Source organism: Rhea pennata, chromosome 5 (genome assembly GCF_028389875.1).
Source record: "Rhea pennata isolate bPtePen1 chromosome 5, bPtePen1.pri, whole genome shotgun sequence".
In the NCBI taxonomy this organism is placed as follows: domain Eukaryota; kingdom Metazoa; phylum Chordata; class Aves; order Rheiformes; family Rheidae; genus Rhea; species Rhea pennata.
This window is the reverse complement of record NC_084667.1, coordinates 32,464,193-32,491,271: the sequence shown is the minus strand read 5'-3', so window position 1 is coordinate 32,491,271 and position 27,079 is coordinate 32,464,193. Positions and strand designations below refer to the sequence as shown.

At 41.0% G+C, this 27,079-nt stretch overlaps 2 protein-coding genes across 2 annotated transcripts in view; both read left to right on the top strand.

Annotated features, from left to right (window-relative positions):
- Window positions 1-12,573, top strand: part of LOC134140747 (F-actin-monooxygenase MICAL2-like) — a 32,517-nt gene extending 19,944 nt beyond the window's left edge. Inside the window, exons 8-11 of the mRNA XM_062576312.1 lie at window positions 390-483; window positions 5,901-6,000; window positions 7,806-7,879; window positions 9,190-12,573. Of these exons, the coding sequence (XP_062432296.1) occupies window positions 390-483; window positions 5,901-6,000; window positions 7,806-7,879; window positions 9,190-9,374 (453 nt within the window). The 3' untranslated portion in view covers window positions 9,375-12,573. The remainder of the gene's footprint in view (window positions 1-389; window positions 484-5,900; window positions 6,001-7,805; window positions 7,880-9,189) is intronic.
- A 6,832-nt stretch (window positions 12,574-19,405) lies between these two features.
- Window positions 19,406-27,079, top strand: part of PARVA (parvin alpha) — a 71,146-nt gene continuing 63,472 nt past the window's right edge. The window contains exon 1 of the mRNA XM_062576227.1: window positions 19,406-19,679. Coding sequence (XP_062432211.1) covers window positions 19,544-19,679 — 136 coding nt within the window. The 5' untranslated portion in view covers window positions 19,406-19,543. The remainder of the gene's footprint in view (window positions 19,680-27,079) is intronic.

Here is a 27,079-nt window from a genome sequence, read left to right as displayed (position 1 = left end):
ACAAAGCTTTTTAGCTGCAAATCTTAAGTATTTAGATGAGCTTTGCCCTCCTAGCATCTCGAAGGTGTACTCTGAATGTGCGAGGTGTTCACCTTTCTCACCCTGGGAGGTACGGAAACACTGCGATTTCCAGGCTACAATAGGAGAACTAAAGCTCTGAAATACTGAGGGTCTATTACTACCTAAGATATTTATCTGTATTAAAAATACAGCTAGATACCTAGTGGAATTATTAAATTGCTTAGGCGCCTAATACACACTTAATGAGTTTGAAAATCCCATGAATCCTCAGAGACCTGTTCAAGCTGTTGTTCTAACCACTGAGACCATCCTTTGTCTCTGAATTTTTAAGCTATGTCTGTAGCTTTCACATCATTATAATTTTGCAGGCAATCCAGCGCCAGCTAGAAGAGTTGGAGGAAAGACAAAGAGCTCTAGAGATTTTTGGCGTCAAACTGGAGAGAAAACTAAGAGGAGAATCAGGTAAATGAAGCAGAGTGCTTGTTGTTCTTTTTTTTTAATAACCCTTTTAAATGCAGAGGTGTTTTAGCAATAGAAATAGAGATCAGTACAAATTATAGCGTAAGCACCTCTGAGCTGCATACTATAAATTTCTGTTGGTTATCTCAGATTTGGATTATTTGACTTGGTTTTCAACCTGAATATACTTTTTTTAAAATCCCATCCCAAGCTTAGTTTCATCTCCCACAGGGAATCAGTGACGTTTCTAGGTGCTGTGACTCAGTTACCAAGCCAGCCACCTGGGCCTCTAACAGAGCCCTTAATGACTTTTCCTTGAGCGTGAAATGTCAGTAATATGACCGCGGCCGGTGGCCAAGCAGCAGCAGCGTGTAGCCGCGCGGACCCCAAGGGCACAGCTTTGCCCTGAGGGACAGGAGATGGCCCGGGTGCTGCTCTGGCCCCACTCGCCCGAGCCCGTGTCCCGCGGGGCCGGGAGCACGGCGCGGCCGGCCGGGTGCCACCGCGGCGTGGGGTCTGCGCAGGGCCAGGTGGGCAGTGGAGCGCGAGCTCCTGCCAGACCCCTCTGCCGGAGAGCGGCAAAGCCTCCTGCTTTCATTTCAGGCAGTTACACGACGCTGAAAACATAGACATGTTTTAGCTCCTGATTCTGTCATCCTAGCTAGGTAACCTGGCACAGTCACTCTGTGCTGGTTTTTTAAATGCTATATTTTTTTGACCAGTTATGACCACAGTTCTAATGCTGAACTAACCACTTTGGCAAAAGCGTTCGTCCAGATTAAAAGCAGTAAGAACTTGTGTGCTTCTCACTGCTCTATTTTTTTATTTTTAACTGCTTTTTTTTTAAAAAAAAAAAAAAAAACAGTGCTAGCTTATCTTAAGTGTTATTTAAAAGGCTAACATCCTTTTTTTTTTCTTAAATATAAACACAGTAAGTTATCAAATAGCAGCTACTTTACCATCTTTAAGCAAGTCTCCTTAAGAGATTTTGAGGATTTTGAGTGTTAACCTTTTTCCATTATTGCTGATCTGCAAAAGGAGTTGGGATTTTTCTAGATGCCAAAAGTATGGAGGGTCAAGAGACTGCTAACTCTTGGGATAGATGCTAACTTCTTGGGATAGAAGCAGGATAAATGGCCTTCAGCCACCTCTTGTTTTGGCTGTTTTGACAATTGCGTTTCCTAAAGAAGGCTGTCTGCCAAGAGATTGATGCTTCTCATTCTCTTCTCATCCTTAGTAATTGAATTGCTCTCATTAAGGTGAAAGTGCTATTTTTTTCTCCTGTTGATTGTTTGTGTGTAGGTGGCCAGTTACAAATAGGGCAGATACTGAAATGTAGGACATTTACTGTGGCTCAATAACATCTGGTGCAAAAGCATGAAGCCCCAAGTTTCCCAAAGTAGCCATAAAAATGCGAGTGCTTTGTTGCTTGTAATAACATATGTGTCATGATGCAGGAATCGGTGAGCTTAATATTCCTTTCAACCTTTTTAAAAATAATGGCCATTATTGTTTAATGAGTGACCACCGCTTATTAGGTTAAGTTGTATTTAAGGAGATCTGTGCTTATGTAATTCAAGTGATTTAATAGGTATTATTACGGTAATTAGAAAGCGATCACAGTTCAGCAATAATATTGAGCTGCAAAGGTTGTGAATAACCAAATTTAGAGACAGGCCTGCAAACACTAGTCTTCAGTGACATTTACGCAACTCTCCTCTAATAATTATGTAAGCAGGGAATGAATGGCGCCTTTGTTAGTGGGAGTTATTCATTAGCTCCTGAACTGAATTAGAAGAGAACATGCGTGGGTGTGAAACAACTGCCATGAAGACTGATGAGCAAACTGAGGCTTTGATGATCTTCTAATTGTAGTGACAACAATTCATGTGTTTTTTTTTTAAAAAAAAAAAAGAAAAAAAAAGAAAAGAAAAAAAAAAGAAATGATATCAGTCCTGTGAATAATTTTTCATGTACCTTATTCCCTTTATTCTGTTTCTAAATACCAAATACTAAATCATTAATGTACCACAGTTTTGTTTTCCATTGACATTTGTGAAGGCTTATAAAGATCTTCTGCCTACAAGAAAATACAAAATTGAAGATTTAAAAACACATTTTCTCCTGAAATTAGCATAATTGATCAGTTGACTAAACAAATTATGAAGAATGATGATAAAGAAGAAAATCTGTATTGAGAGAACATAAGAAAAATCTTTGTCTTGGAAGATGAGGAAATATCTGCGCATATTGCAGTTAGCTTTTGATTTTGTATTTCAGTGATTCTTACTGTTTAGAACTTTCAAAAGAGGTCAGCTCAAAATTTGTATCAATGAGGAACATGAGGGTTAGCCATTCCTACAAGGGAGCTGACTCACAAAAATCCCCCTTTACTGCTGTATGTGGGGATAGCACTGTGTTGTTCTGCAGAATGGGAGGTTGAGGTTTGGCGAACAGGACATACTCCTTTACAGTCTGCTATTCTCTCAAAATTGGTGTATATAGAAATACATATGCATATAATTAAAAGAATATCTGACTTTCAAATGAGATCTAAGCTAAAAGAGACATGGATAAAACAGAAGGTAAATTTTGCTTAAGCAATATTGTAACAAAAAGCCAACCTGACTCACAAAACAAACTTAGGAGTTGTTATCCATTTAACCTTTAAAAAGATCTGTCTTACCACTGTATGCGAAAGACTTCATTGCCTTGTTCTGCCTTTGGAAGGCATAAAACACTCCAACAGACTTAAATAACTATTAGCATTATTAATAATAACAATCCTCCCCCAGAGACACTAAGGGGGAATTCTGTAGTATGGAAAAGGAGAGGGGAAGAGAGAGACTATTTTTATTTCAGCTTCTACTGAGAGTTTTGCTAAAATGAGTGACATTTTGCAAAGTGTGTTACTCTTTGCTTACATCAGTCAAACCACATGTTTAAAAAGGGATATTTTTACCTAATCAAGAAAGCAGTAAACACAGGGAATAGCAATCTTCTGTGTATGTGCAGAACTTACGCCTACCTATAGTAGGAATGTTTTTGTTGTCAATAAGATAAATCAGATCTTGATTTTAACTTCTGATGGTGGCATATGAAGCCATAAGGCTCAGAATATTAATACTGCATCCCTGCATTGAATCTGTGAGAAGCTGCCGTTGCCATGTCCCAGTGAGCACTACCAGCGGTCATTCTGACAAGACATCTTTTGTCACCATTTGCTGAACCAGAACATCCCATAGAAGCACATCAATTACTGCAAAGTTTTAATGGATTCGTGCAGAAGTTGGACTTTTTCTTTTTTTTTTTTTTTTTTTTCTTCCTTCTCCTGCTGCTTTATCTCACAGTAATGCCAAATCAGGCTCAAACCCTGACTGAAGGTTGCAGAAGCTTCTCTGCACAAACATCAGTCCTCTCCTCAGTGCTGGGTCCTCAGACACTTCTTCCTGCACTGCCACCTGGCAGTTGGCTTTCTCAACTGGCAGTGTCTAATGAATGCACACAAATGGGCTGGGGATCGCAAATATCGGACAGCATTTCCTTCCTGTTTTTGAAGATTGTTGAAGGACTGCACTGGGTGAGATCATTGAAGGAGACAGGCTATAAGCTACTGTTCTTGAGTGGAATCCACATCCCAGCTTTGACTTTAAAGTGAGGGATGGCCAAAGCCCTAGAGGCAAGGGAACAATTTTGAGGAGCTATGGACAAAGTTTATTTCAAAATGACAAGAAGGCAGCATCCGAGTCAGTGCTGAGTTGTCCAGGACTGCTGGCTATGTCTTCAAGTTTCACAACTCTCAATCATCTGAAATAAAAGTGTAGGCCTGTTAAAGCAGAAGAAATTACAGCAATCTCCATCCAAGGCATTAGAGAAAATAGACCAACTCATTTATGGAGATTTTTTGTTTAGTTACCTGGTAGCACGACATAACGATCGAGGAAAGGAGCTGTATGCTTTTGTCTGCCAGAGGCACCTCCTTGGTTTTGTCCCATGTCCCTCTGTCTGTGCTTCCCACTCAAAGCAGTAGTGTCAGTGGGGTGAGCAACTACTACTCATCAAGATAGTAGCCCTGGACAGTTGTTGGTTTGATGCTCCTGAAGTGGCCGGTGTGTCACCTTGCTTCTGGCTGAATGGCTGTGAAACACTCGACGCGCTGAAGGTACTGTAGGCATATTTCCTCCGAGCTAGAGGAGGAAAGCTCCTGCCTCATGGCTGAGAGCTGCCACACCACAACAGCGTTGCTCACGCACAACTGCTGGGTGCATGTGGCAAACTGGACCAAAGGAATTCTGTTATTAGAAAAGATTATTAAGAATGGCCGGACACTGTTACTGTGCCCAGAATTTGCATAAATCTGGAGCAGAATAAGATGTCTGTAAGTTATCACTCTTTTCTGACAACTGATGAGGATGGGTGCAGCATGTTTTGGGAGGTGTGTTTCCAGCAATCGGTATTGCTGTGGTTGTCCATCAGCACTGGGGAATGAAAGCAAATGGTGATGGTTTGAGGAAGGCGAAAGAGCAGAAGTCCTGTAATCTGCTCTGATTTGTCACTTGGAAAAAAGGGGGGGGGGGCTCTTAATGGCCAAAGATTTTTATTTGGGCTGCATTTTAGGAGCAGTCAAGACTCTTGCCTGGTGAAAGAAGAATCTCTCCTCCTCTGCAACAAAGCAGAGTCAGGCTGCGAGCTCTTTGGGAGAGAGGCCACCTTTTGTTACGTGTCTGTAAAGCACCTGCCACAGTGGTGCCCTCGCCTCCCGGTGCTACAAAAAAAACCCCAATAATAATAGATCTTCCTGTGCCACAGCCTTTTGAGTCAATCAAAGCAGATGCAGATTTAAAGGCCAGTTGGCAAATGAATGGGAATTTGTAGGGGATTTGATTGTGCATGTGGTGCCCACTGGGAGAAAGGACTATGTTGATACTTGCCAGCCTGTACATCTTGAAGTCTGGCTGTGTTAATGGGATAGCCATTTATATATATAATTCAGCTGCTGGAGCCTAGTAGCAACAAAGAAACTATGTCATCAAAGGCAGAATGAAGAGAAAGTAAGAGTGCCCTTAAAAAAAAAAAAAAAAAAGAAAAGAAAACTATATGAAGGGAAAAAGAAAAAAAAGAGAGACCTGCTAACTTCCAAAAAACAAAAGTATTTTTAAGGTGGGAGAGGGGAGGGAGGAAGAGATATTCTTCTCCGCAGCTTAAAATCTTGTACGTCTTTAACTACAATAAACTACAGCTCTCAACCAACAGCAGACAGGAATGTTATACAGAACAATATTGATATAAGTTACATAGAGCAAAGAAATCTACATAGGGTTCACCCAGCTTTACAAATGAAGATCACTTAAAGTGAACTAAAGTTGCAGAAGTGTAGGGAGGAAACCCAATAATGTATGCTTACCTCCTGTATTTTACAGACTCAGGCACACAGGATGAAACTCAGATGCTGCATGAATGGTTTGAGCTGGTCTTGGAGAAGAATAAATTAATGCGTTATGAGTCTGAGCTCTTGATTATGTAAGTAAGGACAAGGAGTAGTTGCATTAGCAGTAAAGATTTGGAGAGGAGAGGGGAAAAATGTGTTTGCATTCGATCTAAAGTGATGAATTTTTCCTCCTGATACACGTAGTTCCTGTCACTGAGCTAAGTTGCCGCTTTGCTGTGCAGAGCGTACTACGACACAGAGATTCCGCACTTCTTTCCCCTTCCTGGGTCCCAGAGTAAAATGCCTACAAACTATTCTGAACATGCATTTTCAGCTGACTCTTCCTTGTCCTTCCCTTTCACAGTGGATCAATTATTTCAGTCCTATCAGATACTGTGAGACACTATTGCTTATGGACGTTCTGCCTTTCCATAATGTGGTCTAACAAACAGTTGAGCATTTTCTTCTGTGGAAGAAAAGTAGCCGGACTGCTCGTTTCAGTTTTTATTGGAGAAAAGGATCTAGGAATTCACTAGAGATGATGTGAGTGGCATACCAAGCAAGCAGAAACTGTCTCAGATGCCACTGTTTATGACTGATGGAAACAACATTGGCGGTGCTCCCTCACCTTACCTCCTTGGAAACGTACTCGGAAGTGTAGGCGACTGCCAGCTGTTTTCTCTGCACGTGCTATTTCTGGGGCTGTGTGGGAAGGTGACGGGAGCTGCAGAGGCCCAGGATTTCGCTCCGGCACAGGCCGTCTGTGGCCTTTGTCGTTCCTGCGTTGCCCAGTGAGCTGCTGCGTGCGGAGGAGCCGCCAATCACTGGGAAATCTGCTGGTTTCTCCCAGCTGGTGCTGATGCTGCCGGGGACAAATCTTCCCTTTCCCCTTAGATTGTCCTTGGGCTTTGGGGCAGCAATGCTCCCTTCTAGCGCTGCCTGGAAAGGAGAGTCAAAAGTGCAATACCAGGCTGCGTTTATCACTACAGGACTGTTCTGGAAAAATGCTGTTTTCTGTATGCATTCACGAGTGCTAGTTCCCTTGCCTGAGGAGTCACTCCTGTGCGGAGGGTCTAGCAGGACGCTTCATTTGTGGGAGTGTTCGATCCCATTCAGAGTCATGGTTTTGGTACAACCAGCAAAGCTCAGCTGCACAGAGGCCTTAACAAGGTCTGAGGGTGGTTCAGCTGATACGTAACGCAAAAGATGGTATCGGTGCTGCTGGTGTTGCTGTGGGAGTGCTGGCACAGGCAAAGCTTTTAGCCTTAACTGACTGTGAGGAGAAAATGCTGGATACACAAAATATACATACTCTTGGCTATAATTATATATATATGCGCAAATATAGCGATAGTAGTAGTAGTGGGGAAAGTAATAACAAATGAGAGAGGATATTATATCACCTATTTTCCATATTATGTCAGATTCGTAACAGCCACACAATTCTCTTAAATACTAGTCCTATGAGAGAAAAATTCTTTTTATAGAGCAGAGGTAGTGCTAAGAAAGAAACATCTTCATAGTAATAGAGCAGCAGTACTAATCACGAAAGAGGTATAAAACAAATCATTAAAAAAAAGACAAAAAAAAAAAAAAAAAAAAAAAAAAGATAGGAGAGCCAAAATCCAGTTTATCAATTTATCAATCATGGAGGATTGCTACCTTCCAGTTTTAAAACTCTTTGGATGCCTGACAGCTTAGAAATTTTTTTATTATCAATTTTTGAAAATATTGGCCAACTCTGATAAGCTATCATCATCAATTTTAAATAAATTAAAGTGTATGTTTATAATAGCATGGGCAGCACTGGCTGTGAAAGGCAGAGTTGTGAATTTAGCTACATCCCTTTTGATCCTGATGCCAGCTTACGCTTTGATGTGCTTTTCATTGTACTCAGAGCCCAAGAACTAGAACTGGAGGACCACCAGAGCAGGCTGGAACAGAAGCTGAGGGAGAAAATGGCCGTGGATGGTAAGTCAGATGGGAGAGGATGTTAATCTCCCACAGCAGTCCCCGGCCGCCGTGGTGGGCGGGGGGAGGGCACGCTTGCCTTGGAGAGGACCTGCCTGGCTGAGGTGGTTCCTTCTGTGCTCTTGTGCGTGCGCGGTGCAGCCAGCAAAATGCAGCGTGGCAGCTCTTGCTGTCTGCTTTCATACTGCACGGTTCAGCCTCCTAGTGACAACAGCTATGCTTGCCTGCCCAGTTCTACATGGAAGTAGATCAAAAGCGTCCACGCATCTGATTCCACCGACTGTGCTGTATAGGCAGCAACATCCAATTATTATGTGAGGATGGGTAGCTATGGCAAGTGATGTCTTCAGTCACCTAAAAACAAATACCTTTTTCTTAACAAAACACCTTTATATCAACAACAGTGTTAAAGTAGCCCCAAACTATTGTAGTCAGATGCTTGGATTTGCAGTTTGGGCTTTTTCTTTCATTCAGTATTTGTTCTTCTATGAAAGACTTTAAAGAAAACACAAGATAGAAGCTAGAACTAAAGGCAATAAGAACAATGTAATAAAAAGTCAAAAATACCTCCTAAAGGTGACTACCTTGACTCTGCAACATGCAATAACCACCTTACTGCATTATGTCTCACCAGAGAACATCCTATAGGAAATGGTTCAAACCCTGAAATGACAAGTGTTTACACATCATGAATGAGCATTAGGCGTGCTTTTTTGAAACCTCTGTATCCAAACAAAAGAAAGAAAAGAGTGTAGGAGGAAGAATGCGGGGAAGAAGGGGTGGTTACGTACCGCTGAAAACACCAAAATATCCTGTTCTTTTCCAAGGATGCAGATTGTAAATGATTTTAGTTTTCAATGCTTTTCCTGAAAACACTTTCATTTTCTTACAAGTTCTACATTTCATTGTTAGGCATATCACCATTTCCAAACTAAATACAAAATCCAGCTTAAATGCTGTTACCTTACATCTTACATCCTAATGTGGTAATTGCTATCTGCAATATAGCATTGCAGTTATGGTGTAATCTTTATACATGTTTTTATAAATTAGTAGTGGTTTTCCTATCACTTCCACAGTGTAAGTTTTGCTAAATGGTCTACTGTAAACATTAGAGGCCTTATTCAACTTTAAACATCCCAAATGCAGAAGAAATTATCCCTGAACTGCAGCATTAAAAATGATTAACTGCTATTGACTTCATTTCTTGTTGAATATAATATTAATTCAAGCTGCACACCAGCAGTTAAAATGCAAAGCCTAACAACGTAGTGATCTGGATTTTAATTTCTTGTTTTGTGATCTCTTAGACAGCCTTAAAGATGAGATGCATCTGAATGAGGAAGGTGAAATTTTTACTGAGATGATGAAAGTGGTTGAACAACGGGACATACTCGTGTCTACCTTAGAGGAACAGAGAGTGAAAGAAAAAACGGAAGATCAGCACTTTGAAAACTTTCTATTACCTAGGGGCTATCAGCTGAGCAGGATTTAAGCAGCCACATGTGAATAAATAGAATTTCAGCAATATTCATAATCATGGAGATACAGTCATCTGGAAAATGAAGGAATTCAAATTTAAAATCAGTTTATTTGGAAAGTATGCTATTTTGTTATCAAAAGCTTCTAAGTAGCTTCTTTGCTCCCACTGGAGTGAGTCTAGCCTCACAGAGGAGTTCCAGCAATAAATATCTATACCTCACTATCAAGCTAAAGATAAAGAATGAGATTGAATTTACCTGTCAGATGAGCATCATGTTCTGTGAAAGTGAAATAGGAACTCTGCTTTCTTGGAATTTTATTTTAATCCTAAGAATAGAGTTCCCTAGAAACATGATGACGTGATTTAGCATTTTTGCAGTGGCATTATTTTCCTTCCATTTATCTGAATCTCTGTGTGGTTTTGGTAATATTTTGGCACAGCTGAGCCATAGTGAACTATTTAAAGGTCAGAATGCAAGCATCTCATATAAAAATAAGGTTAGTTTTTATTTCTGGTGGAGGAAGGATCTTTTGACTAATAACTATATCTATTATATGTAATCATTATAACTACTGTAAATACAATATCAGAAATTAATTTTTCCTAGATATTTGTAAGTTTTAGTGCATTGTACGTTTTTGAACAAGAAGATAATGCAATATTAATTCCTGCATTTTGTAAAATGATAAGGGAATATCTAAGAGGTGACTACCCTTAAAAGACTGTTAAAAGCTCAAATTGTTGTGTGTTACAGATTAAGTTCATCCCTAAAATACACTGAATAATGTTTTAAAAATAGCAATCCAGAACTGATTAGTACTGATAGGGTGTGCTTTATAATTAGCATGCTTGGTAAACTATATCACAAATAGTATTATAGGGCACCGTGAGTGGTATAGCAGTTAGAGGTCTCTTGGATAACAATTCCACAAAAGCATGACTAAAAATACTGAGTTTTGTAATGCCAACATTACATAGAAAATTCTGTTGTTATATTTAAACTATATTTATATTGCTTCTCGAGGGGAATGTACATGTCTTTTGTCTTTTTTTTCTTTTTCTTTTTTCTTTAACTTAAAGGAAGTATCTTTTATCTACATGCATTTATAGCCATTGGCATAGCAGATGTGCAAAAATTATCCTTACTATACAGCACATTTTAAGTGCTTTCTTAAATCTGAGATAATTCTGCAATTTAAGATTGGTAGTGTTCCCAACTGAATCTACACTTTCAACCCCCGCCCCCCCCCCCCCAAAAAAAAGAAAGAGACTGAAAAACTGTTTTTTCTTTTTTCTTTTCTTTTTTTTTACTATTATTTTACCTCATGCTCTGACTAAGATCTGATGTTCTCATTGCTTCATGAATGGTGCTTATTTGTTACAGATGCCTATAGTATAACCAAAGCTAGAAGAGTTCTTCATACAAAAGCTTTAAGCTAAAGCCTCTTGGTGACTACTTGCAGGGTAACAGACACACTGGATTTTTTTACAGTAGTTTATGAATTATCTTAAGTTTCTGATGTATTGTAAGAAATTGAAAATATAATTTTAAAGATAAAAACAAAATTTTACAATTGTCCACAGATGAATAATATACCTCTACTGGTGAAAGGAAAACACTGTTGTTCTGCAATATTTATGTATTTATATTTATTTATTGGACTGTTTAAAGGGAGTAAGTGTCTGGTTATATTTTATACTTTGGGTGTTGTCTCTGATTTTGATGAACAAAAATGTATTTCTAAAAGGTATGTATAGGTAAAGCTGTGCCTCACACAGTAGATATTTTTATCAATCCAGTAAGTAGTTGGGAGCAAAATACAAATTAAGGTTTAAACAACATTCTCAATTACTGTAAACCTGAAGGAATACCTTTCTGGCATAGCATGCAGAGCTTCAACAATATGATTTGTCTTTTTTCACAATGGAAGGATACAGCAGAATCCCTGAATGGGTTCCAGAATTACCCTCTGCCATCTTTTCCTGGCATTCATATGCAGATCATACTTGATTGTTAGGTTATATTTTTATTGAGATGGATTGCAGTAATTGATTTTTAAATTAACTCTATTACTTAAGATTGACACAAAGTAGGAGCAGACAGGACAGCAATACATATTTTAATTTTCTCTGAAATCTGCTGGCATTTCTAGTGTTGTGAAGAAATTTTCTGGATTTTCTCACTGTACCAGAAGCCTCATGTAATCCAGCAAAATAACACTGTCTAAAATATCTGTCATTCTGCTGTAGAAAATGGAGAGCCATAATGCTTCCAGGGTCATTTTTTAAATTTGTTAAGCAAACCTTTTCTTAGTGCTTGGCATGGCAAGGGAATTAAGCACAGCCACCTCCCGCTGTATCAGCAAAGGGTGTTTTTTTTCAGTTCAGCTTTTCAATTAACAAAGTCCCGTAATCTTTGTCAGTGTTGCTGGCCTCCAAAGAGGAGGCAGGGTGGCACAGGGACATGGCGCACCACGTGCACTGAGCGGGGCCGAGGCACAGCCGAGGGTACGCTGGCCTGAGATTTCAGTTTCCTGCAGATACCTGAAAACCAGGCACCAAAGAGGAGTGAACAGATGTTCTCCTTTTAGCTCCAAAGGTTTCAGTCCCTGCAAGTATTAAAGGCAGCAGCAACTGAGGGCCGTCACCATTTGAGGGACCTCAGAACATGGTCTGTTCAAAAAGTTACTTTCTTGTATGATATGTGGTAATAACACATGCTTCACCCAAAACTGCAGGTCTTGTATGTGTGTCTGTGGACTCTTGGGTGGAAAATCCTGCCTAGTTACTGTTGCTCTGACTGATACTAAAGTACTCACAAGGTTTGATCCAAAAATGAACTGTGCAGGTGACTTGGGAGGAGAATAAATTTTGGGTAATTTAAAGTAGGCCTTTGCATGTGGTGAGAGTAGAGGAGGAGGGAAAAAGAAAGTGAAGCTACGTGCACTGTTCACAGCTCCATTTAATATGGCTGGCTTGTATTGGGAATATATTTAAACAAGTATGTTTGGTTATGAGTGTTCTTGCGGTTCAATCTTTTCTGTAAATGACTCACTAACTTATAAGGGATTTGTTGATTTTTAAATCCTTGTCCCTATTTTTAAATCTTTGGCACTGTTATCACTAGGTATAATATGAGGTGCTACAACATATTGGCTGTGTCTAAACTGACTAGATGTGAGCAGTTTTGTATTTGAAGAAATAAAGTTGTATCTCACTCTCTGAAATCCTCGAGTCATTTCTGTAATAATTTCCTGTCTCCAATATCTACAGCACAATAATGCATGTCTAGGAAAGAGCTGCAGGTAAGAAATTATACCATTTTCTTCATTCATATACTGGGTGGTAAATTGCAGTGTCTTACTTTGCACTTCATACCTTGGAAATACTAGTGCTCTGCTGCTCAACAGTATTCAGCTTGACCTTTAACAAGGAAATGTAAACCCCGTGAGATCAACAGCTTCCTTTAATTTCTGACATAGGAATTCACCACCTAATTTCCTTAGACATGAAATGCAAACTAACAGCTCCTTGAGTTGAAGCAAAAGGGCCACCGCACAGATCAAGAATTAGTGAGAAAAACCTTAATTGCTGATTTTCATATTCCGCCAACTTTACTTCTATTAGGCTGTCTCTTAATCTGTTGTTTTCTACCAGTGGGACAGCTCCCAGAGCAAGACAAAGTACTCCTGGAGAAGAGATGAGTGAGATTTGGGCTTACATTAGCCCCTGCACCATTGTTCCCTGTGCAGCGCTTCTGAACAGATCGATGCTTCCCTCCTCTTTGGATGACAGGTGGGTGGCAGCTGCTCTTCTAAGGTCCAGGTAATTTCTGTCACATTTGAGCTGAGATTTGTCTTCTACTGTCATGTCCTTGTCCTTCTACCAGATCAGCACAGTAGTGAGTCTGCTGATAATCTACTCATAAGTTCTCAAGACTGCAGAGGAATCACCCACCCGCCTGGTTATTGGAAGTAAATACGTCAAACTTTTACACACATCCATGTGTAAAGTTTTGCAGTCCTGCTGACTTCTCAGCCAACTAGTTGCCCGCTGAGGGGCTTGGCTGGTCCAGCAATGCAATATGGGTAGAAACGGGTCTCTGTTGAAACAGGTCTCAGAATTTACTGAGTCTCCTTTATTATTCACCCTCTCTGACTCCCTCCAAAAGATTATGGCTCTAAAGAAAGCCAATTGGACAAGAGGTTCAAGAAAAGGATTTTGTAAGACATCATGTGTCTTACGAGCAATCCATTTGCCCCCACCAAGGCAACAAAACACCCCACTGATTTTAAGGGTATTTGGCCAGATTTCTCTGGGCATAGGCAACAAACTTAACAGCCTTATGCCCTGCAACCACTATTTTCAGACTTACTGCAGGCAGCATATATGATTCAACTAAACTTGATTTTAGTTTAGCAGTTTCCTTCCAAAAAGATATACTCTGTTTTTTTCCTGCTTAAGCATGAAGCAGGATGTGGCTTAGCAGATTAGAGATTCTGTTTATCTTTTAAGACCTTGCTACTATTAAGGTCTAAAGCTGTCTGCTTTATGGAGTTTTTGAGGGACTACACAGTTATTTGCATAGTATGGCATGGTGGGTTTACCATGGTAGTATGTGAATACTGTCACTGCAATCTTTGTGGCAGCCATGGTATCTCCTGAATCTGACAAATACCTTGTGATGACTAATGTATTCACTGTATTTCATCTAAATTTGTATGCCTAATATTTATGAACAACTTGTCTTTTTTTTCACATGGTTTCTTCTGCTGATTGTGATGAACTGTGGCAAAAGATTTCGTGGCCCTATGTGCCAGCAATAATTGGTAGAATAGTCACATCGTACAGATGTACAAGGCTACAGAGAAGAGAAGGCATTTCTTGCAAATGCAAAAGCTTATTAAGAAAAAAAAAATCCAGATGTAAACTCATGTAAACCTGGCCTAGTATCTATAAATAACTGATTGGCAGAATTGCTTATTGCCAGAAGCAATAAATGCCATGTTGATATTCTTATCTCAATGAAAATTTTCAAAATCAATTTTCTTCTGTTGAAACTTTCCAAATAATTGATCTCTCTCTACGATCTGTGTATACATTATGTCATCTTTTGTCTTTCACTGAATCTTTGCCTAACCTTTTGGGGTCCTTAATGTGCAATATAAAAACATACTGTACTTTTGAAGGATCTGACTGGAGATATACTCTAATTCTTCTGTGAAACTCTATATTAATGAATAATATATTTGTTGCTCATTATGCTATTTATTTTTTTAATAGAAGATTCTTACCCCACAGAAGATACAAGTTAATAAGAAGTCATAGCTCAATTTTAAATTCAAGCATAAGCATACGTTTAATCTTAAACTCACTTTCTGAACTGGAAAAAAACTTACCCTCAAGTGTGAGTTTTAGATGATGTCAAAAAAAATTGGAGCCCTGCTACGCAACAGCAATGCTTTCTGCTGTTTATAATGTAACCCCTACTGCGATGATCAGTCAACCCTGGGCTTGCCTTATAGGGGCTGAAAGCATACGCAGCAAGGTCCTATGGGCTATGTAACCAGCCTTGTTTCAGTATGGGAAAGGAGGTGTGGCAGTGCAGACCACCAACCAGGCAATACACTGTGCTATGGTTTGCTGCTGGTGCTGCCTGTCCCAGCATTGTATGGAGGTGGCCACCTCACATAGGTAAGAAGCAGGCTTCATGGTGACATCCAAAAACACTTTCTTGAAGTACAAGCCTGAGGATAACTCATGCCTCTCAACTTCTGGAGGTGCTACCAGAGGTGCAATGTGTTAGGTCCCCAGAGGAGAACAGGCACTTGGCATGTCTGGTTCATGGATACATACAACCAGGTCTTGTGAGAGCTGTTACCTCCAGAGTTTTTTGAGTGCTCTCAGGAAAAGCAATCACAGAGATGCTGGGATGTTGTCTTTCAGTGGATTGCAGGTGAGCAGGTAATATTGCTCAGCCACCCAGTGAAGCACAGACAACTGCTCCCTGAATAACAGATGAGGTGGATGTTCCTGTATCTGACAGACACAAGAAAGCAGAAGAAAGCTTGTAGCACTGCACTGGAAGAGCATGAGTTGCCAATGCTGTAAGAGACAGTTTTTAGGAGGAGGCAGAGGAAGGAGCCTTTATATTTGCATCAATTGCTTATTGCTGAACTTCTGGCTGGGGTACATGGAAAAGGGAAAGCATAGCAAAGCTCTTATTTACTGGTGTCCTAAATCTTAATAGCCTCTCTCTTTGAATCCCAGTCAAAAAATAGACATTAAACAGCCACAAAGTAGCCTGTGAGGAAATTCCTTCTTCTCTAAGTATCTTCTTTTAATGTGCTGTTAACTATTGGTCTGGGGGACAGGGATGTGAATGATTAGCAGTTAACTAACAGAATTGGCAGGTCTGAAGATGGTTGGTTGCAAACATTTAGAAAAATATTAAGGATAGACTTTGGTGTAATTCTATTCTTTCCAAAGTCAGTGGAGAGTCTTACTGTATGCAATTACAGCAATAGCAGTAGGGTAGTAGAGTATTTTTGAATATTCCACTGTTATTTAAATGACGAAAGGGCCAAAATGCTAGAGCAGAGATGTACTTAGGACAAAAATGTTGAACTCTAGATCAAGAGGAATCGATAATTTATTGCATGGCCTTAACCAACTTGGCTTAAACTTGTGTAATAACAGAAGACATACTTTGAGAACCAGATATGACATCAGGGCTGACCTCTCTCCCACGAGTCTGCTGTCTCAGATTATAAGTATTCAGCTGCTGCAGTGCTCATTTTTATTAGCCTAGACCATGACCGTTATATTATGTATTCTGTCTTTTCCACCTCATTCAGGAAGTAATATTCTATTCATGATCACTCTGAGTTCTGTAGTAAAAGAAATAAAAAACAGGCCTGCATGGACAGATAGGAAGGTGAGTAAGAATGCATTTGAAGTATATGGATTTAGCTTTCCTTTATTGCCTGGCAAAAGTATGTATGTGATCAGGATACAATTAATTTTAGCTACTGGTTGGATCATATGTAGGAACAAGGTGCTGACAGAGAGCATAGTGAGAGCTCTGATTGTCTGCTCCAGATTTCTATATGCCATATGCAGTGTCCCTGAATGACAACCTGCTGACTATTGTGTCAGGTGCATGGGATCACAGAGCATGATCATGAAAGTATTCAGTTATTAAATGCAAAACAGAGCAAAAACCTAGCCAAACAAAAATCTCCCTGAATTTATATTACTGCAGCTTTTATTTGTGGTTGGAATGTTATATAAATAGGAACCTAGGCATTTAAAATCAACATTCATACATAAGCCATAATTTAGACTTTGTGTGTACCTATATGGCCTTTTGTGTTGAATGCAATATTAATTTAAGGTCATATGTGTATATATATTCCTAGAACAAAAGAAAAAAGCAGAATATGTAGTTGTAAATTTAGATACAGAGGGAAAAAGGAATATTGTTGCTATCCTCAAAGAGAATCATTATAAGTGGAAAAATCCTGCAATAATGTTATGCCTAAGAGAACTGCAAATAAATTCAGAAAGAAGCCCATAAAGAACACAGAAAACTTAAGTCTGTCTGTTGCAGTGACCCCTTAGCATTACTACTCATGGTAATGCAGTATTTCTGTTCCCCAAACAAATTATTTTAAAATGCACATTGAATTTCCTTTAATATATATTTTCTCCTTGTGATGTTAAACCTTTACCCATATCTCATGAGACTTTTAAATAAGTAATATTACATTTGATATCTAATTTACATATGGTGAGTATAAAAAAAAAAGTATGAAACAAAATTGAGAAAAGATGCTAGGACTTTTAAAGTTATTTGGTGTGTGACCTGGCAAATGCATGCTGAGTTCTGTTTTTCCCATACTGTATAACCCAGCGCACATTACTGTCTGTGAAATGTCTGGTTTGGTCTTTTTGCCTTTTATACAAGACTTAGTGGCACAAAAGCAAGCAGACTTCTGTTTGCTAAAATGCTTTCTCCTTTGCTGTGCCCACAGAATCCTATATTGACATCCGTGTGTAGTCATTTGGGTCCAAAGTTGTGTCATTTCTCTATTCGTAAGTGCTGTAGATTCACATGCATATATAGAAAGGACTTGGCATGATTATTTTGCTTTATTTTAAATTTATCTTTCATTATTTTCAAAAATTGGTCAGAACTGTTTGTATCCTAATCCATACAGGGCATGAATAGTACTTCTTAAAAGAGTAATGTGTGAAACTGTGAAAGTTCTGCAGACAAAATCCAAACACAGAACCAGTGCTGGAAGCCAGAGCGTGCAAACCTAAGGCAACGTGAGATTCTCTTACTGCTTTGCGTTTGTTCCTGTTTTTAAATAATGGCGGTATGGGTGACTAAAATTATTCTCTGGGGCATATACTAACTGCATACAACAAATACTTATTGATGCCTATCCTTTGTCAGGTAACCATTGTTACTGGCTTGTAAAAACAACAATTATTAGCTGATTTAGAAATACCATCATGCTAATTTCATTTCTCTTATTATGTCTAATGGATAGCTAGATATTTGCATGAAGTGTGTATGGCTTTTTGCCTAAATTGTTAATTGAGTTATTAAGTGGGAAGTGCAAGTTGCACATCCAGATGACACTAATGCTGTTCTAGTCCTAGGTGTCTCCTGAACCTCTTACCAGTCACAGCAAATAATCTGTTTTAAAGATGCTTTTCTCTTAAGCTACTCATCTGCAGATCAACAGAAGATTGGCATAGACAATAGTTTATCATGCTAACTAACCTTTCACTTTCTTTTTTTTAATAAAGGTCTGACTACAGCAGTAGGTTTCTTTTGTGGAAAGAAGTAACATGATGCCCACTGCTGATGACAGGTGTAATGGACACCTACAGAGACAACCTGCTGTGACAGTAAGTTCTGTCACAGAACTTACTCAACGCTGAAGTATATGTGGCGACCTGCACTTGAACCTGCTTAAAATTATTTAGTGACACTTTATTAATGGATTAGCTCCTTCCAGTCGATCAGTGTCATTCCATCTGCCGGGAGAGGAAGCAGCATTTACAGCCCCTTGGCTGCCCCTCCTCGGACCCGGTCCGGCCCCCCGCTGCCTCGCTGGGCTGTGGCGCTTGCGGAGCGGCCTGGGGCGGGGGTGACTTCGCCTGAATGAGGCGATGTTTAACCAACCGTATGATGAGGGTGCAGCTTTCCCCTGACGGGAAAAATCCTCCCTCCAGCGCCTGAGGCAGCCCCGACCGCTGCTGGGGTGAAGCGCGCGAGGGGGCCGCGGCGGCCGTTGGGGTGAAGCGCGCGAGGGGGCCGCGGCGGCCGTTGGGGTGAAGCGCGCGAGGGGGCCGCGGCGGCCGTAGGGGTGAAGCGCGCGAGGGGGCCGCGGCGGCCGTAGGGGTGAAGCGCGCGAGGGGGCCGCGGCGGCCGTAGGGGTGAAGCGCGCGAGGGGGCCGCGGCGGCCGTAGGGGTGAAGCGCGCGAGGGGGCCGCGGCGGCCGTTGGGGTGAAGCGCGCGAGGGGCCGCGGCGGCCGCCGGGGTGAAGCGCGCGAGGGGCCGCGGCGGCCGCCGGGGTGAAGCGCGCGAGGGGGCCGCGGCGGCCGTTGGGGTGAAGCGCGCGAGGGGGCCGCGGCGGCCGTTGGGGTGAAGCGCGCGAGGGGGCCGCGGCGGCCGTTGGGGTGAAGCGCGCGAGGGGGCCGCGGCGGCCGTTGGGGTGAAGCGCGCGAGGGGGCCGCGGCGGCCGTTGGGGTGAAGCGCGCGAGGGGGCCGCGGCGGCCGTTGGGGTGAAGCGCGCGAGGGGGCCGCGGCGGCCGTTGGGGTGAAGCGCGCGAGGGGCCGCGGCGGCCGCCGGGGTGAAGCGCGCGAGGGGGCCGCGGCGGCCGCCGGGGTGAAGCGCGCGAGGGGCCGCGGCGGCCGTTGGGGTGAAGCGCGCGAGCGAGCGAGGGCAGCGCGGCCCTCCCCGGCGGGCGCGGAGCGAGCGGGAGGGCGGGCGGGAGGGAGGGAGGGAAGGAGAGGGAGAGCGGGAGCGAGCGGAGCAGGAGCTGCCTCAAATGCCTGAAATAATTCCGCTTCCGTTTAGAGCCGGGACCAGCCTCCCGCTTCGCCTGGGCTTCAAACCTGTCTGGCTTCATCCCTGAGCGGCAGCCGTGCTGGGACCACCATGGCGACCTCGCCCCAGAAGTCCCCGTCGTCCCCCAAATCCCCCACCCCTAAGTCGCCCCCGTCCCGAAAGAAAGATGACTCCTTCCTGGGCAAACTTGGCGGCACGCTGGCAAGGAGGAAAAAAGCCAAAGAAGGTAAAAATTACAGGTTCGCACGTTTCCTGGGAGTTACCTTAAAATGGGGGGTGGGGGAGGAGACTGGGGGAGAGGAGAAGCCTCTGGGGAGCGGGAGGAAGGGGCTGACTAGGGGGGGACGCGCGGGGTGGGCAGGCGAGCGGCGAGGGAGGAGCGCGCCTCCGGGCCCCCCCGGCTTCTCCCGGGCCCGGCTGCCGTGGCGGCCGGTGCCGCCGCTCGCCCTGCCCGTGCCCGTGCCCCACGGCGGGGACACGCGGGGGCCCGGCCGGGCGCCGCCCCTGCCCCCGCCGCGCCGCCCGTGGGCCTGCCTCCGTTGCCGCCAACGGCCGCCACGGGGGTGCGGCGGGCGCGGCCTGGCGGCCTCCGCGGTGCCCTGCGGGCGGCGTCGGGCCGGGGGTGCGCCCCAGGGCGCGCGGTGAGCCGGGCAGGGGTGTGTGTGCCGGCCTGTGCGGCGGGAACGCCGGCGGGGTGCTGCGGTGGAGGCGCAGCGCCCCCAAAGCCGGTGCGAGTGCCGCGGCCCCCACTGGGCGTGCCGTGGTGCCCTGCGGCTCGCTGAAGCCGGGCACCGAGGTCCGTGCCAGCTGCGTCGACGTGTGCACTCCGTGTGTCTTGGACGCCTCGGGGCCTGCTCGAGGTTGCCTGCTTTTTAAAGCTGTGGTGCAAAAAATAAAAAAAGTAAAGCCTCTTTGACTTGCATTATATCGACTTATATTGGTGTCCCAATGTAACATGCTCTCTATATGCTCTCTACACATCACTCTGATAGAACAGTCTAATTATATTTGCTCCTTAAAGGTTTAAATTTTAACCCAGTTATTCTTAGAGTAAGCTGAAAACCTTTGCCTCATGACAGTAGTCCTTTGAAAAATATTGAGCATGTACAAAGGTCTGTTTCTTTGTCTGTACATGTGAATTAATATGCAGCCCCTGCTGAATTTGCCTATTTAAAATCCCATTAGACAGAGAATTGGAATTTAACCTCACTCACCCCTCATTCTTGCAGCTGATGTTAATTTAAATATGATGCAAGTGGAACTAGAGTAGTTTCCACTTCAAAACAAATTTTCAAGTAATGTTTATTATTTTTAAGCAAGAAAAAGGGAGTTACATTCAACAGACCCATGGTTTTCACTGTGGACAGTGAAACCATGCACAGTATTTCAGAATAGCGCCAGTGCCATAGACAAGAATGGTAACACCTTACTTTGAAGAATGCACCTCTCACTATAGCTACATAGGTATTTTTTTCTGAGCTGCAGGTCTTGTTTTTCTGTTAGACACACATTGCGTGATTGTGCTCACATTATACAGACTCTTCTGTTCATTGGAGATGGCCCAGAAATTTATAAAACTGAATAGTGGCAAACTTTATTAGGGATCCAATTCCATATGTTATGTATGTAAAAGTAATAATGAACACTGGCAGCAGTGGACTGAAAACAATTTTCTGTGTTGAGTCTGTATAGTAGTTATGTTTTGAGACCTTTAACATACTTTAACCTACATCTTCGTTGCAGATTTAGCATGTTCAGTATTAGTATCAGAAAAAGCTATGTTTATCAGTGACATACAGTGTTATGTCATAAATCTCTAGGAGTCTGTCAGAGACAGCATGGTTACTTTTATCCACAGTCATGTAATTTTGTTTAAAAAAATCCATTAAATCATAGTTTTTGTCATTTACTCTGTATCTGTATTAAATATATTGATTAAAATCTGTACCTGCCATTTTATGATCTCATCAGATTAGTATTTACCCTTTTAACATTTTAGATCAATGCTGATGTTGTCATTGTCCTTTCTGTTTCCCAATTTCCTAAAGGTTGTTAAAAATAACAGTGGTTTGGAGATTTTTTTTTTTAACTTTGTAAGCATAGAGAAGGAATATTTCATTAATTTCTTCATAATTCTTCTTGTAAAGATCTTAGGAGACCCCAGTATTCATTCAAGTTCCTTAAAAAATTTATCTTTTATTTACATGTCTCTTTTTTTCTGTTGGAAGCATTTTTTTTGTTGGAGGTTTTTTTGTTTGTTTGTTTTTTTGAGCAGATTCAAATGATAATGGTTTTAAAGCCAGGAAATTCTTACTGTGAACCCTGTCCTCTTCCTAATCTCTTCTCTCCCTCCTACAAATGGATATGGGTCTGTACACTATTCATGAGCTGCCGTATTTCTTGCAGGCTGTAGTGCATATGGCTTCCATCTTAAATTGTGCTATCAAAGTTTGTCCACGGATATTTGAAGTCAAACTACAGACTTCATATAGGGGATCAGATTGCTTGTGGGTCTAGCCTCTGTTCTTTGATTTTCCTGCTTTAAAAGACCTCTCTAATGGCAAGGTTACTACAGAGAAATGTCTCAGTCATAGAAGTGCTCATGGTCATTCAACTGTTAACACACATACTAGAAAAAAATATTTTTTCATAGGGATTTGAAAAAAACGTTTTTTTCTATTGGTCATATTTAGACCTTCAACTTTTGTAACCTAGAATGAGGTACTCTTGGATGACATGTTTTCTCTTTCTTCATGTTTTTTTTTTTTTTCCAGAACATCCAGATGCTCTACCTGTTCTTTAATTTAAGCAGTCTGCTATGGATATCTACCTCATTTTGAATGTGAATATCTACCTGATTTTGACTGTGAACATTGATTGCTAGTTATCTAAGCTCCCTAAACAATAGAAATAATTAGTAACTTTTTTAGAAATTAAGGATTTTTTTGCTGTATAAGTCATTTATTTCCCCTTTTTATCTGCCTAGCCTTATGCTTTGTAATTTTAGTATGCTGTTGGAGTAAATCTGCGTACTGGATTTCAGCTATGTCAGTATTTTTTCCTGAGTCAATAGCTCTGCTTATTCCAGTTTATTATTATCTTTAATGTATAGGCGGTGGAACAAATATTCCTCTTTTAGATGAATGTAGACTCCACAGAAGATACCTCTGTCATCCTGGTCTCCTGATCAACTGGGTTGTGGGCCTGGCTGGTGTGTGCTATGCCTTTTTCCAACCTACATGCCTTCAGGGACAGTGGAAAGGCTGCTGTAACCACTCTGTTTTACTCCTGCATTAAGCCAGAGCATGTTCTGGTTACATACCTGGAACCAGAAATTCAGAAGTGTACCTGGGTCTTAGAGATTAGCTGTTGCTCAAGAAAGTCAGTGGAACTGTGCACTCAAGATTAAAAAGGGGCAGCTGAAAATTTCCTGTCTTCTAATTGGTATATGCTTTGCTATTACATAGAGGACAGAAACTTACTGGTTTTCTTGGGCCTTTTACTATGTGGTCTAAAAGTTAGTATTTCTACGTGATGCAAAAATTTTTACCTTAATACTGCTTATATTATATATCTAGACAACTGTTGTAGCAGTATATAATTATTTATATTAGGTTTTGTATTTTTGCCATTAACAGCCATTTTGATAATTGTCAGAACAATATTTTTATATATCACAATAATAGAGCCAGAGCCAGAGTGCTCTACCAAATAAAAAGCCATTAGGATCTGAAGTGATAATGGTACAGTCATGCAAATTATTTATAAAAAGAGTAAAATTGGTGTTTTACATGTAGCAAACATACTTTAAAATACAATATAAAATGGATTTTTGGTGATACTTTTCATTTACATATAGCAAGCCTTTCCTTATGAATTTCAAAGTTCCTGGCAGTAGTGATTATTCTACCCGTGTGACAGATGAAAATATTGAGCAGCCTAGAAGTGAGTTCTCTAACAGCACAGTACAAGTTGCTGGCAGAGTAGAGAATACGTGCCTTACCAAAACGGAGAGAAGACTGATCATCTGTTGTATAATACATATCTATTGTATGATATATGGTAATTATTATAATCTCTACCAGGACAGAACAAAGAGAATTACTTGAGATACCATTACTAGATTTATCACACATGATGTAAGCAGGGGTTAGTCATGCATTAGGATGTATGTTAATTTGCAAAACAAATTGTCATTTATTTATATCTAATAATTATTAGATAATACTTATGAAATACAAAATTGGGGGGTGAGGAGGGCAAAGCTGCTTAGCTCATCCTCTGTCACAGAGGACTGTGGTCTGGATTTTATTTACAGTATCTTGTCTTCATTGGTACAATTCAAGGATGCAAGCATTGTATGTTAGTCTTTCCTATGAGGGCGTGGACGGCTGCAACTTTAAATAAGTGTATGAATTCTGTTAAAGGAACAAAAATTAAAAACAAAAACTACACATGATTAGCTATGTTTAGAATTACTACAATTAGCTTTTTGTCCAACACAAATACTAGAATATTTGATGACCTGTTTACAAGTAAAGTAACTATCATATGCAAAAATTAGCTTGTCGTAAGATTGTCCCATTCATTTCTGAGAAGTATTCAAAGATTAAGCTACCTCGAATATGCCTTTGAAGGGTTCCAATCCCTATCTGTCAGGAGGTAAGAACCATAGTGAAGCTAATTTTACTGGCCAAAGCCAACCAGAAGTTAAAAGAAAATTTTGTAAACACCCCATAGTACTTCATATCATGTACTAAGCCTATCTTTATACATGTGCAAGAAGAGAAAAGAATGACCTCTCTTTTAGGGGTAGGGGTGTGTATTATGTTATCTTATTAATTTTGTGTGGTGGGTTCATTGAGGTCATGTGTGATTGTCCTCCTTGAATTTTCCTGGCATAGCAATTATTAGATGCACAAATTTTGTTCCTCATAATAGCTTACCTTAGTAGAGAATCTTAAGAATTGGAATGTGATACTCCAATAAATCTGTGACATGTTCGGGAACAGAGAGCACAGTTCAGAATTGCTTGAATTGCATAGAAGCAGATGGAAAACAGACAGGCTGGACCCATGAATTGGGCAGAGAGCAATTACTACTCATTTTATAGTCTCAGTCAGTTTTCCAGTTGATGTGACATCAATTTTAGTAATTTGGCTGTTCTTCTTTCTAGCTTATTTGACATTGATGGGCAAGAGAAGGAATGAATTTTCTTCTAGCTTCCACTTATATGTTATTTCTTCTTTATCTTCCCTATGTTTTGGTTTTATTTTATTTCAGTATGTGAGGTCACAGTAATCTGTATTTCTGTGAATGCCTGAGGGAAAAGTTATGATGTTAACAGCATAAAATATTGTAGATCTGCTGTTTCTTGACAATTTCCTTCAATTTCTTCATCTCTGTTTTGTTACCATAGCAAGTTTTTGACAATAGTACAAAAATCAGAATTACTGAAAATTAAAAATAAGCTTAGAGTGATGAGGGCTCTTCAGATATTTTAAATAAAAAATTTTGTCTTCAAGGAATCAGCAACTTGTGAGACTCACTGAAAGAGGGGTCATGCCTTGATCTGGTTTATATGGATTTTACTGTGAAAGAAATGTATACAAGGAGTGCTCTGCTGAATTTTGAATTAGTTGAATTATTTTCTTTGAATCTGTTTCTGCAACTTCTCTTTAAGTAGAGTGTTACACTATAGCTACAAAGGGCTATTTTGTTGTAACAGTAGGATGTGTCTTTTGCTCATCTGTTTGTTTCTCATGTGGAGATTCTAGGCTAGCTTAAATGTTTTGCAAATTTTTACTACTGCATGTTTTACTGCTGCTGTTTCCTGATGCTGCATTTAAAATGCAAATGAAGAAAGAACTGCTGTGTCTAACCTATGTGTTACTACCATTGTATCTGCTAATATCTATGGTAAGAACAAAATAGATGGGTCCACATCTGATAGTTTCATACTGGTACTTCCAAGACACATGTAGCATTTTCTATGAAGAAATGTGTTGAGGTGGGCTTTATTATCACTTGTACATCAGTGGTTTTGAATTCTCGTTTTTACTACAGCATTTCAGTACATCGACCCTAGGCCTTCTTATGCTATTAGAATGGTTGAATAGTTGTTTTTGCTGTCTGACATAATGTGCTTTACCTCCAGTCTTAATGTGTAGCAACTGAAATGTGCTTATACTCTTTCCCCTGTAAATTGTATTGCATATTCCCATGTTCTTGGTGTACTGCCACAGGTGTTATAGCTGCTTGTGTAACTGATGCTGGGCAAAAGCTATTAGTACCACCCTTGAAATAATTACTGCCTTGGAGCAAGTTCTGTAAAGTAGATAGAATACTTCTGTTAGGTGGAAGGAACATAGAAAGTGAAAAGAAGAACAGTAGAGGGAAGAATCATCTGCTTCATTTCTTGTCATTTCATTGTTACAAGCCTTTCTGAGCACATCTGCAGTGTACGGAAGGAAAAGAAATGACTAAAGAGGAGATCACTGGGATTTTGTTTCCCTCTTTCGAACCCACATTGTTGGGGGTTATCTGGGCAGGCCTTTCTGCTCTAACTGTTGAAAGGATTGCTCAGTAGAAAGAAGGATAATTGCTTTTGAAATGCTTCTCAGAGTATAGATGGAAAACCCAGCTGTTGCGATAGCCCTCTAGATGCATGCTCTCCGAGATATACCTCAGTGACAACTCTGACACACTTGAAGCTGTTTGTCACCTGTTAGACTTTGCTGCGTTGGGTTTATGTGGGTGAAAGAGTAACTGCTTTCACATTTGATGGTTTTTAGGTCTGCTGCCTTTGTCCTGCCTCCCCTTCCCACAAGTACTGCTCTCTGCAATAAGCAGAATCTACTCAGCACTGTTGGTTGTTATCTGTAAGACTCTGTTATGTTTATATGTGGCTAAATCGAGGACTAGATCTTATTATGTTAGGCAATATAAAATCACACTCAGTAGGAAGAGCTTCTGTCCTCAAATAACTTAAAACTTGGGAGTTCGTTTTCCGTATTTCTTACATATTTCTTCTGTTTTTTTTCTTACTTAACATTTCTACATATTAACTGTTTGTCATTTCAATTCCTTTCAGTTTTGCCAGTACTCATTATTGTCATCTCATTGTGAGTTTTATTGCATCTAGTGCATTTTCTCTTTGTTTCCGGTTTCAAGTGACTTTATTTTTTTGTCTTGTCCCCTTAATAGGCTTTAGCTCTATTTGGTTCAGGAGAGGATTTGGAAGTCTTACCTGTGAATGAGTTTCTGAATCTTAGAAGTCGCAGATAATCCCCGAATTATTAATTCTGAGACAATGTGATTGGTTCTAACCAAATATTTACTTAGGACCTATTCCAAAAATTATACCAGCAGAGCATGCAATGGGTAGATGACTTGGTCCCCTTGTGTCATCTACAGAAACCCTGAGCAAATGTGTAAGAACTTCAGAGTCTCAGATGCAATTTGCCAGAAAGGTTATTCAGTCTGTATCCTGAGATAACACTACCTTGACAGAACTAAACATATAGTGCCTGTTCTATGCATATACCTCTTCGTGTGTTTAAGTCTGTGAAGGGGTTAGGTCCCACAGAACTATAAAACAATGGCTATGTAAAACACGCTGACTGC